Source organism: Theobroma cacao, chromosome 5 (assembly GCF_000208745.1).
Source record: "Theobroma cacao cultivar B97-61/B2 chromosome 5, Criollo_cocoa_genome_V2, whole genome shotgun sequence".
NCBI lineage: Eukaryota > Viridiplantae > Streptophyta > Magnoliopsida > Malvales > Malvaceae > Theobroma > Theobroma cacao.
In genome coordinates this window covers 38,969,762-38,981,977 of record NC_030854.1, presented here as the reverse complement: position 1 = coordinate 38,981,977, position 12,216 = coordinate 38,969,762, and the positions used below count along the sequence as shown (strand labels likewise).

Here is a 12,216-nt window from a genome sequence, read left to right as displayed (position 1 = left end):
AATGTTTAACTGGGTACTCTAGTAGCTAGAACTCGAGCTTGTCTTGATAATGAACAAATCTCGAGTCCGAATAACTCACAAGCAACTAATCTAAGAACTTTGCACAGTGAAATAATGGAAAAAAAATTTGTACATAAAAAGTTGAAAGCAAAAGAAAGTAGAACATAAAAACCTTCTTAATTCGAAAGTCAATAGTTCTTGGTAACTCGCAAGTGATCGACGTCAGTAACCACTTGACATTCCTGATTCCCCGTCTGTCTGTCTCTCACTCCCGCCAAAAAGGCCCAAGAGAACCCATTTCTCTCAACCCCCAGAAAAGGAATGCCACCGAAACGAAAGCCCACCACAGCCCCCGCCACCGAAGATCCGGCATTCCCGGGCCTGGAACCAGGTTCCCAGGTGGAGATCAGTTCCAACGACCCTGGATTCCGAGGCTCGTGGTACATCGGCACGATCATCAAGCGTGTCTCTAAAAGAAACCCCAACAAGTTTTTGGTCGAATACACCCACCTTTTCCAAGACGAGGCCGGGACTAAACCGTTGAAGGAGACCATCAACGCAGCGGATTTACGCCCTCTGGCCCCCCGAGAAAGAGCAAGGAAGTTCAAGTTCGGTGAAGAGGTGGATGCTTATCACCATGACGGCTGGTGGGAAGGGATGATTACGAAGGAGTTGGAGAATGGAAAGTTTCATGTTTACTTTAAGAGGTCAAAAGAGCAGTTGGAGTTTGGAGAGGATCAGCTGAGGCTTCATAGAGAGTGGATTAATGGGTCTTGGAAGCCACCATTGGAGGACGATGAGCAAGTAGAGGAGGTAAGCTCTTTTGGGTATTTCTTGTTTCTTTGCGTTTTTATTAATCTGTTTGGTTGTTGGAATAGAAAGTACAAGGTAAAGATGATGAAAATGCAAGAAATTATGATTTTTGATTTGTTTCTTGGAGTGTATACTTGTTTAGAATGTTTATAAATGTGAGTTCTGTTTATATAGTTCATCTTATGTTGTTTTCATACGTTTGTTGTTGGTTTGAAGAATAATAGAAGGAAAAGTTTGTCCGTTTGAGGATCTGAATCTATTATGTGCTGATACAAACATTGATAAATCTGCTATTAGATAGTGGTGCTGGTTTCAGGAAACTGGTGGTGCTGCTCAATTATGTCAAACTGCACTCATGATGGAGACAATGATTGAATGTATAAACTTGGAAGTCAATCATATGAATTTGTTACTGTTGTTGATTGTTTGTACTTTGTAAGTAACAGCTGATGGATGCATAATTGACTAAACAGAGGAGTTAGGTCTATCTCTATCTTTCTCTCTTTGCATGTGTGTAGTTGTGCATATGTCTAGGTTAAGGTTAGGACAGCAGTTGGGGAAGGGTGTATACCGGTGAGTAGTTTCAATAAGCTGTAAAATGAAGGGTAAGGGGAAATTTCGAGGAAGAAGCAGGATGTCAGACCTAAACAATCCCTTTAAGAAATAAGGTTTAGAAGATTCGATTTTTTCTAAGCTATTTTTATGTTCCCTATTAGGTTATGATTTCCAATGTCTTAGGTAGTGTGTGCATCCTTATCTTTTCACATTTTTAACTGCAGAAAGTATCAGAAGAAAAAGAAGTGAAGCCTAACAATGGAAAGACTGAGGAGATGATGTCTAACAGCACAAAAATTGAAAACAATTCTGACAAAGAAGTGATTGAAGGAAAGCTGGAGTCTGACAAAGCTGTTACTCAAGAGAAGCTGGAGTGGGACAATGCAGCAACCGAAGAAAAGTTAGAGTCTGATAAAGCAGGGAGTGGAGAGAAGTTGGAGTGTGGCGAGATAACAACAGAGGAAAAGTTTAGTGAAGGAGCGCATGTTGAGGTGACCAGTGATGAAGATGGTTTTGAAGGTGCTTGGTTTGCTGCAACTATTGTTAAAGCAATGGGGAAGGACAGGTACCTAATTCAGTATGAGAGCTTGAGAACTGAAGATGACACTGATTTCTTAAAGGAAGAGTTTGATACCCTGCATATTAGGCCTTGTCCACCAGAAATTGTTGTGGCTGATCGATTCAAAAAGCTTGATGAAGTTGATGCTTTTTACAATGATGGCTGGTGGGTGGGTCTGATTTCTAAGGTTCTTTCTGATTCAAAATATGAAGTCTTCTTTAGGACTACAAATGAGAAAATGAAGTTTAAACACTCTGAGTTAAGGCTGCATCAGGACTGGATTGATGGAAAATGGGTTGCAGCTTCCCAGGTAATGACTCTCTAAATGCTTCAACATCTTTGTACATATTTGTACTTCAATGTTGTTGCATGGGGTTTGCTTGGGAAATTAAAAACATGGTCTACCTTTCTCTAGACTTGCAAATGGGCTTTTAGGTTGGCTGTTTAAGTATGGATTTAGTCCCTGAATCTTTATAAACTAGTCAAAATGATCCTGAATTTTTGTTAAAATCGCATCCCTATATTTGCAAAATTTCTGCAATTTACCAAAATCAGTAACAACATGACAGTGAGTCTATTGCACCTGTCTATTATCTTAAGGAGACTACGTTCTTGAATGTGTTGTACACATATTTGTATTTGTTTGTATGGATGCATGGGAGTGATTGTGTGTGCAAGAGTGAGGGAGAAGGTATCAGAAAGGGGTGTGATTGTGTGATTGAAACCTTAGTAACTGGTTAACAACAACACGCCTGCTTGTCAAATGATGGCAACTTGTTCCGTCTTAACAATATTGTTGGCAGTTGGAATGTAACTTTCATGATGTGGCTCATCCTGCACCCTTTTCTTTCTTCCAAGTTTCAATTTGACACCTCACTGCTAATATAAAAACACGTATTCCATGCACCAATTACGAAAAATGGGCTTGTACAAGGTTTTCACTAATGTTTGGTTGGTTGTGATTTGCGTGTAATCAGGCGTTATAGTCATGATTGCTGCAGAAGGAGAGGTTTCAAGCATGTCCGTGATCACTGGATTATCAGATGATTCATCATTGACAATGCACCAGCTTGGGGCCTTTTTTCCAGAATCAAAGTAGAGGCAGATCTTTTCCCTTTTTCAGCTTATCACATTTGTTGCTGGTGATTGCTTCTGTAACCAATTTTAGGCATTCATGGGCATTTGTTTTAGACTGCGATTACCTCAAAGGCAACATTGAATTCCGTAGAGCATATTAAAACGCCATTTATATGAATGGCCTACTCTTTCCAGGTCTATTGACTTTTCCTAGTCTTTGCAGTGGAATGATCCAATGAACCATTACTTTCTCAACAAGTTTTGTGTGGCTTGTTTCATGAAATCGTTGAAAGTAACTCTCATGACGCGTTGGTTACGGTGGACTCAAATCATGTGGGTGGTTCATGCATTAATATGTAGTTAAGTGCTCTGTTCTGGTTGGCGGTTGAGGCCCAGGCTGGATTTTGACCCTCTTCCTCGGTCAATATTGTTAAACAATTATTAGTTTAAGGTTTAAGAATGGGCCATCTCATGGGTTCTGATGTGGAAGAAGTTCATGTCGGGCTTTTCTAATTCCTAGTTTCGTGTTCTTGATGCTCTGTTTACCAATACGTGCCTTTGATTGTTTGGTTTATGGAATCCAAAAGGAGAGATTATTATCTTAAAGATGACCCATCAATCTTCAAAATTTAAAAGTTAAGGTAGTGGTCAAATTGTGTACTCTCTTCGACCCAATGAGGTAAGAAACAGAGGAGAGAAACAAGGAAGAAACATAGGCCTCTAGTAAAAAAACAGAGTACATTTTTTCACCTAAAAAAAAACCATTGGTGCCTTCCAACAGGTTGAAGCAACAATGCAACATTAGGCTTCTCAGGTACCTATCCGATAAAAATGGTGGGAGTAGTAGTATCATGCAACCAATGGAAATGCAACATTGGTATTCTGAAATTGTAAACAATTTTTCTTTATTGCTACTACTAATATTTAGCGAAAAGAAACTAGGTAAAAGACAGCACATCCAGAAAAAAAGGGGACAAGAGTAATCATGAACCCACAGTCACAGATGAACCACTTTGTCCTATTGAAATCGAAAGTAATCTAGACCTCCTTCACCTCCAAAGCTTCATTCACATCCTTTTCTTCCTTCTTCTTCTCCTTGGCATCCTTGACTTCACCTTCAATCTCAAAAGCTGATACAGGGAAAGATCTGGACAGCCCTGCAGGAGTCTTAAAAGTGATTTTGCCAGTGGGTGGATCATCAACATAGATATCACTGAGTGTGATCCAGAGCAAAAGCTCCTTGGTCTTTACCCCAGTCAGCTTCTTGATCTTGCTTTGCTCGACAACAGCAGTGACTTCGGGTGCATAGGAAACAAGCTTCCCAATCTTTTCAAACTTGTGGGTTATGCTCTTCTTCTGTTTGAGCCACACAAACCCAGTGTCCTTCACATACCCACATTCTTCAATGTCTCTCAGGGGCAAAAGCCCCCTGGGCATGCCAACTTCCTCGAGCAAAAACTTGGATTTCTCTTGACAGATCTCATCTCCATGGTAAATTTCAGACGCACTGGCTTTGATCTCATCGGTGACCAGAGACATTTTTTCTTCTTTCTACAACTAGATCAAACTCTGAAACTCCTCAGCTTGTGCCTGTTGAGAAAGATGCTGAAGGGTATGGTAGCTTAAAGAGGATGGGGGTTGATATAGTTGTCAAGGCATTTATTCACCCTTGTGGGTTCCAAATTATTTCCAATATGCCATTATGGCATGCAATTTTTGCCTCCCGACGAGACAATGATTTTGGTCGGCTATTTTCAAAGGACAAGGGATGGATTAGGCTTAGCCAATATTCTTTGGGCATCCAGGGCTGCTGCTCATTGCTAGCTGTAGGTGTTATTGGTGAACTAACAGGGGAGTAATTTAGGTGAACAGAAAGGGGCATAAGATTCTGCAGAGCCACCCCTTAGTGTTTATGATGTAGTTGGAAAATTTATTGCAGAAATTAAGGGGGAAAAAGGGTAAGCAGTGGGTGTTTCAAAGCAGCTTCCAATAGGAATATGCCAGGTGCGATTTAGGTGGTAGGGGGGGAATCCATTTATGGAACTGACGTATGTTGCAAACGGATGGGAGTTTGCAGAGCAAACGTACAACTTCTCTAATTATGGCAGACTGGTATTCTGTAGTTCTTTATGGAAAACTTGGAAAATCACGTATATAGGGGCTTGTCCTTTTATATAGTCGAGAAATCGATAATTTGAATATTTGATTCAGTGATTTATGCTTACCACTCGAAACAGTGTACATGTCATTATATCACCACCCCAAGACCAAACAAAATTGAAAGAGGAGCAAGTGGAAATTACTAAGCTCAGAAACTTGTTTCCTATCAGTAAGTGGGGGTAGGAGCAGCCATTAATATTTTGCTCTAGCACTGTCAAGGGGGTAGTTAAGGACTTATGGCCATGCTTGCTGTCATGGAAGGTCCACAGTGCCTATATCTTTGTTTTCTACAACATGTCATTGATGGTCAGTTGCCACAATTAATACCACTTTGCACAGGTGTCACCAGGCTTTCACCCAAACTCACTATGCCAGAACTAAATCTGGTAAAAGAGGACAAGAACTGATGCAGTTTTAGGTAAATCAAAGATGAATGCAAATAAGGAACTAATTTTCCCCCTGATTAATGGTAAATTTATTGATTATCAATGCAAAACAATTAAATAGGTGCTTACAAACTTGCAAGCCTAAAGGTGAAAAGAATCGAGTGATAGCTCTCTCTTACCGGCGATATGGAACAAAACAAGGAGGAACATGGAGGATTCTGATAGACAAGGGTAAGGGTATACATAGAGGCCACATGACAGGCCATTTTCGCAGGAAATCTGGAAACTTGCGCAGAACTGGAAATCATATCTCCTTTGAGTCCGAATAGGCATCAGAAATGATTTCCACTGCCAGAAGGTCCTGACATACGTCAAGACACCATCATCTGGTTGCAGCTTTTATGTTGTTATGGCCCTCCATTTCTATTCCATGACTGTAATTGTTCAGCAAGGATTCAATGTGTTTGATCTCTTTTGGCATTGATCCAGTAAGAACCTGTTTCCATATTCCACAATCAGAGAGCAACAAGAAATAGAAGGATTTACTGACCACAGACTAATAATTTGATAATGATTACTGTCTGGTAAAATGTCCCCCAAGAAGCCTGAAAGAACAAGCTCTCATTAGCTATGATTCTGCCCTTTTTACTCCAACTACTTTAACTGATTTATGTATAATATTTTACTGAATATGTCACATCAAATAGAAAGATATGCTTAAGAATGAAAAGGCAAAAAGTGATGATAACCATCAAAATCTTTGAGTGATTATTATCAGCAACAAGTCAGATCATATACGAAATATTTTTGAGAATGAAAAGGAAAAAGTAATAATAACATCTTCGAGTGGCTATCATCAGCAGAAAGGCCCATGATTGGTGAAACAACCACATTTTTTTCTAGGTTTGGGCTATAATGATATTGTGTGAATGCAGTTTGAATTTGTACCTCACAACCCGTTTCCGTAATCAGAACCTCATCTTCAATCCTTATTCCAATGCCTTGGTACCTGCAATACATCATCACTAAGTAACTTGCACAATGAGTATATGATAGTATAATCTGTTTAGGACGCAACTTCACAAGGACTCTTTACCAGGGCAGTGACTTCTAAATGCAAACAATCCAACATTCAACCTGATGTCCTCGTATATATATATAAGGACTTTCTATCATGATAGCAAAATTCACTTAGTATTGAAATGTTTATCATCTACTGACAACTCAGTCATGGATGTGCAGTGTTAGATCGGTAAGACAGAGTCAATGAAAATAACACAAGTATATGCACTCAACAAAACCTAGGGTCATCTTGCTTATGACCAATATAGCAGTTCAACCAATGACAAAAATCATAGCAAACCCACATAACAGTATATGTGAATAGAAACGTAAGGCAAGGCAATTCTTAATCAGGTGTCGCAATGCAATATAATTTTGTCATGAGAGTGATTATTCACACTTTGAGTTGCCATGATTGTAGAATTTAACCAAACATCATAAGTGGTATCAAGACATGGTTCATGGGAAGCACCAGGTTGTGAGGTTTTGAATTTACAATGGAACTTTTATTTCGCCAAGTGGACTCCATAAATACCTCTGTGGACCATCAAGACTCGATGGGAGATAGATTCCTGGCTCAATGGTAATCACCTGCCATGGACAGTAAATTCACATCAACACTCCAGTAGATAAAGTTTAAGATAGAGGATGTTGATATCACCAGTCCAACCACCATGCAAAAACGTTATTCCTATTGTTTACTTAAGTGAGAAAATTTCTTGAAAGTGAAAAAAGATGATATTCCACCAAATAGTAGGTATGAACAAAAAACTCTAATATCATGTGAAGCAAGTTGAAAACGTTGACATTGGTTTTCACTCAAAGAGATAACTTACTACTCCTGGCTTCAAAGGACGGTCATAGCTGATCATGGAACTATCATGGACATCCATTCCTAGATAGTGACCTGGATATAAAAAAATTATCAGGCATAATCTTCATCATTTGATTCACAATTTTGAAAACACAGAAAGGATATTAATATTTTGAAAACCTGTTTGTCAGAAAAACATTAAAAAGCTTGTCAAATCAAAGCTTAGACGAACCTATTGACGTTGGGTTCAATTGGTGATAGGATCTAAATTGATCCCTTTTCAAAATCCCAATTTCCTTCAGTCCTTTGAAAAGCAGTTCAACCTATGAAAACACACAGCTTTACACAATCATAACATTCCTTTACAGCTCAATGCCGCTTACACTTCAAGAAATTGCCAGATAGATATCAAAAGGAATGCTTATTCCACAAGAAAATAAATATTGGTAAACATATACTTCCTTGAAGGAAGCAGAGAGATCATCTAGGTGATTTCCACATCAGAATACATTAAATAACACTATATTCAGTGCAAGCACAACTTTCCATTGCCTTAAAGATGAACAAGTAAACAATGAATAAGATCAATGACTCCTTTGGGAAGTATAAAAATACAGCATGACTATGGAAGAAGCATTACTGGCCACTCTTAGAGTAATTGAAAGCATAAAATAAAACAGAAAAAAGATGTGGAAACAATATGGATCCAGTACCACAAGATCAATATCTGATTTCTTCACATTCAGACTAAATTATAGCTATCACAAACTTACATATTGGAAAACCTAATGACAGTTAGAAGGTTGAAAACTAGATTACATTGGTGTATGCACATATTAAATTCCTTTTAAAAATAGATTATTTCATTTTAAATTGCATGTATTCTTTATTTATAGTTCAACATGTGCTGGTAACAAATGAACAATGTGTTTTTGAATTCCTAATGCCATACCGAATAGTTGTGTATTTGACGAATGCTAGCACCGGGTTTGCAAAGCCTCATACATTCCTTGTTTGTTTGTAGTATGAGATCATAAACCTCTTCCTGAAAAATTCACAATGAAAGCTATAAGCTTCTCGACTGGGGTTCTCTGCCTGGTTAAAGAATAGAAAATTAACATGACTTAAGCTTTTTAGGGGGAAAAGGAAACAAAAGAAGAAATCAAAAAGTTGCTAAGGAAGTAAGCCATGAAAAGCAGGCAGGTATTCATCCCAGAACTACTTAGCACATCATAGATAAGACATCAATAAAGAGAATAAGTTACTATCAAATAGATAAACACATGCTGCACATTTCAACCTCATCACACATTCAAAATAAAATACCTTCATTGCATGATAAAGAAAGAGAACTGTTCCAATAATACTTTTCTACATGCAAAGAACACAAATTCACATGAAACTGACCATGCAAAAGCATTTTCAGATGTTCCAGAATCTAATAGACAAGATGGTGCATATTAAACATACTTGTACAGAAGAAAAGCTTCCACAGGGTGGCCAGGTACGAGTAAGATCACTGCAATAACCATGCAGCTCACATCCAACATCCATCAGAACAAGTTCCCCATCTTTAATCTGAAAAACAATTGATGAAGTCAAATCTTAACATTGATCATCACATCAACACAAAGTAAAATCTTATTTGCACTTTTTTGGTGATTTAAAAACCAGATTTACAACAAATAAACTTACTTTCTGATCATTTCGAGAATAGTGTATTACACTACCATTAGGCCCACCACCAACCACAGGGTTAAATCTGGTGAAGGACAATGATACTAATGAGTAAAACAATTCAGAAGGTTAGTTCACAATTATAATTGACTACCACAGCTGCTAGTATATTTGTTGCTCCACCAAACATGATTTGAAATAAGCATGGCATTCTTAAAGTGGAAGAATATAGCTTCTATAGTTCAAGTTATTTACAAAGGCAAAAGCTTACGCCATTCTCTGGGCACCTCTCAATCTGCATTCATATTCAACCTTTGCTGATAGCATGGCCTCATAAGGATATGTTTTGGAATGCAACATTGTCTGCAAAAGAGCCTGTCCAAGAGCAAGATATGTATTATGTATGAAAATCATACGTGTAATTACCTTGTCACAACTAAAAAAAAAAACATAACAAAAGGCACATCAATATGAAGTAACAGTGACAACCACAAAATAATGATGATTTCCTACCTGGTAGTCAGATATTTGCGACCTCAAAAAGCTTAATAGCAAAATATATTTAATGCCAAAAATAGTCGTGTATTATAAATTATATAAGATTCAGATTAAGAAGGAACAACAGGGTAGACATAGAAGTACCTGACAAGCAATTGATGCAGATTCTTTCATTAACTTAAGTTCAGCAGGAGATTTTACCCAACGTAACTCATGGGTGAAAATGGAAAGGTCACTCACTTTCCCAACATGAGCTGCCTTTTGAAAGGTCTCCATATCTGTATAGGTCGGTGTGGCTGTCAACGTATTGTGGAACAATTTGCAAGATCTTTTAATCATATCTGGAAGGATCTGCCAGGCATTATTTTTAAAATATAAAATAAAAAAAAGAAAGAAGCTATCGCTTTCCTTATCATATCATATCATATATGCCAAAGCAGAGTTATCATATCTAGAAGTTATTATCATATCACCTCATTTAATTTGCTCATGGGATATGCTTTCTCAGCCTTGAACATCTCCAGTGCTGCATCAACTCCAGCTGTTTGTCCTTGCCAAACAATGTCCTACATACATCATATTTTCATAGAATTTAGACTAAACTTTAAACATTGCCATGCATATGAAAATGAAAAGAAGCAATTATTTCTAAGCCTCCCTACAAAAATAGAGATATCATGATGTTTTCATGTCAACCTACTTCCATGCCCAATACCAAGTCCAAATGGAGCAATTCCTTAAAAATGAAATGATTAAAGCCTTCTTACTGCCAAAATAAGGCAAGAAAAGCATTGGATATTAGAAACCACATACGTGAGCTTTTGCTTCCGGCATGAACATGCATAAACCACACTCTTGACTTAATACTGCCACTCCACCAGGTTGTTGGCAACCGGTAAGATACAAGTAATCTGCATCTTGTCGAAATGTGTATGGCACAACATCAGTCATCATCTTTACAGGGGCCGCAGCAATGATGGCCAAGCTTTTCTCTGGAAGAAGTTCCAACAATCTTTTTCGTCTTGAGATGTATTCCTCAGAAGTTATACCAGGTGTAATTTCCCCTTCCTTCATTAACTGCAAGGTAAAACATGAAGTAAAAAACTTAGAACAAGTACTAATTAAAAATAAAGCATACTAAAAAGATAGCTGCTTCTCTTTGTCCAAGAGGCTGACCACATCAAATTGCCAATTTATCCACAATCACACTGATTTTGTTTTTGCAAGGTAATCATCCAAAAGCAATCATCACACTTCTAAAATCACTACCACATTTTTAACATCGAGTGATAAGGAATTGAGGATATGTTAAGAAGCAGACCTGAGGATGAGATGCTGGAGTTGGTTGCCCAAAATCTGGGATTGCCTTAGTAGAATATGCATGGCGACGAATAGCCTAGCAAGTATTTTACAATAAGGTTAACAGTCGATAGAATAATCACTTATATTTTTCCAATAACAGAGAAATAATAAGCTTAGAATAGGTTGATATTATCAAAAATTCCACCATCCAGGCATGAAATTTTGTCTGATTGAATAATTGATACCCTTCAGTCTTCAGTTCAAAGAAAAAGAACATTGGGGAAAAAGATGTAAAATCTTTGAACTAGAAGACTTTACATATAGATATAACATGGAGGAAGTATAAATTCGATCATAAATCAAAATCATCAAAAGAATAATGGAAAAAAAAAAGAATGCAAATTTGATAAAAACAAAGATCACAAAGCAAGTAAGCAACCTTCTACAGCTATAACTAAAACATCAGCAGAATTCACGAATAATGTGATTCATTTCCAACTTAATGGACAAACTGGGAATCACCCAACTTGAAAATTGAATCCAGCAATGATATTTCAATGTCCCAATAGAAAGAAAAAACAATATGAAAGATGCTTGATTGAAGCAAATGCCTTGAGCACATATTGTTTGAAAAGTACCCACTTGATAATTCTAGCCAATGATCATAAAACCATGAGTCCTATCACAAAGGGAAAAATGCAATGAGGTAGTAGGATTGGGGAAGACAAGGAAAAAGAAAGAAAGAAAGAAAGATACTTGTTTGGAGGATAACTGTTGCAGCAGTTTCGTACTCAGAGTCTTCATCTTTGTTGCTTCCCTTTGTTGGGTTTCCAAAGGGTTCGTTATGCTTCCAATGTCTGTTCAGTTAAAGCTAACAGTTTTGTGTTTGGGGTTTGTAAGAGGTTTATGATGTGAGAGCTCGTTTCAGTTTAGGGTTTAAGACTTGAAAGGAGTTCCCGCACCTACTGAACTCACCGAAGAGAAACTAGCCTAGCTGTCTCTCATTTGTACTTCTCTCTCTCTCTCTCTCTCTCTCTCTCTCTCTCTCTCTAAATGGATGAAAGGGCATTGGTGAAGGCTTCTTGTTAAACTTTGTTACCATTCGAAACAGAAACTTCATCGTACCCAACCTTCCAGTTGACTACGTTTTGTCTTTCGGTACGAAAAAATGGGAACTTCATTTGATCAAGATTAAGGGTTTTTTCTATCTAGTTTCTAAGTACTTTCATAAGGGCAAGGACCAATGTTTTTTGTTCATTAACATTTCATCTGTTGGATTTGAAAATTTTAAAATTAGAATTAGTTCAGCAATT

General features: G+C 37.7%; 3 protein-coding genes across 5 annotated transcripts; 1 reads left to right on the top strand and 2 right to left on the bottom strand.

The window, feature by feature from the left end:
• LOC18600597 (DUF724 domain-containing protein 6) lies at nucleotides 3–3,226 on the top strand. The gene is made up of 3 exons (XM_007031132.2): nucleotides 3–813; nucleotides 1,593–2,237; nucleotides 2,905–3,226. The coding sequence occupies exons 1-3, from the start codon at nucleotides 322–324 to the stop codon at nucleotides 2,911–2,913; spliced, it is 1,146 nt and encodes a 381-aa protein (XP_007031194.2). The 5' UTR covers nucleotides 3–321; the 3' UTR covers nucleotides 2,914–3,226.
• On the bottom strand, nucleotides 3,703–4,823 carry LOC18600596. The gene has a single exon (XM_007031131.2). It carries the CDS (start codon nucleotides 4,541–4,543, stop codon nucleotides 4,043–4,045), a length of 501 nt encoding a protein of 166 aa, XP_007031193.1. The 5' UTR covers nucleotides 4,544–4,823; the 3' UTR covers nucleotides 3,703–4,042.
• On the bottom strand, nucleotides 5,595–12,098 carry LOC18600595 (probable Xaa-Pro aminopeptidase 3). Of its 3 annotated transcripts, XM_007031126.2 has the most exons (15): nucleotides 11,660–12,095; nucleotides 10,923–10,997; nucleotides 10,415–10,678; nucleotides 10,075–10,167; nucleotides 9,746–9,952; nucleotides 9,375–9,478; nucleotides 9,122–9,188; nucleotides 8,897–9,004; nucleotides 8,379–8,471; nucleotides 7,659–7,749; nucleotides 7,449–7,519; nucleotides 7,148–7,203; nucleotides 6,499–6,559; nucleotides 6,129–6,155; nucleotides 5,595–6,046 (listed from the first exon to the last, which is right to left on the bottom strand). In XM_007031126.2, the coding sequence occupies exons 1-15, from the start codon at nucleotides 11,705–11,707 to the stop codon at nucleotides 5,933–5,935; spliced, it is 1,479 nt and encodes a 492-aa protein (XP_007031188.2). In that variant the 5' UTR covers nucleotides 11,708–12,095; the 3' UTR covers nucleotides 5,595–5,932. The 3 variants fall into 3 exon arrangements, 2 of the variants coding, with proteins under 2 accessions (XP_007031188.2, XP_007031191.2); XR_001928042.1 differs by lacking the exon at nucleotides 6,129–6,155 and having other exon boundaries at nucleotides 7,085–7,203; nucleotides 11,660–12,098; XM_007031129.2 differs by lacking the exon at nucleotides 6,129–6,155 and having other exon boundaries at nucleotides 11,660–12,092.

Coding starts and splice junctions, on each gene's coding strand:
- LOC18600597 (XM_007031132.2), top strand. CDS start 322: ATGCCACCGAAACGAAAGCCCACCACAGCCCCCGCCACCGAAGATCCG. Junction 814..1,592: donor ACGATGAGCAAGTAGAGGAG/GTAAGCTCTTTT, acceptor TTTTAACTGCAG/AAAGTATCAGAAGAAAAAGA.
- LOC18600595 (XM_007031126.2), bottom strand. CDS start 11,707: ATGAAGACTCTGAGTACGAAACTGCTGCAACAGTTATCCTCCAAACAA. Junction 10,679..10,922: donor CTCCAGCATCTCATCCTCAG/GTCTGCTTCTTA, acceptor TTTACCTTGCAG/TTAATGAAGGAAGGGGAAAT. Junction 7,204..7,448: donor GTCCTTTGAAGCCAGGAGTA/GTAAGTTATCTC, acceptor TGTCCATGGCAG/GTGATTACCATTGAGCCAGG.
- LOC18600596 (XM_007031131.2), bottom strand. CDS start 4,543: ATGTCTCTGGTCACCGATGAGATCAAAGCCAGTGCGTCTGAAATTTAC.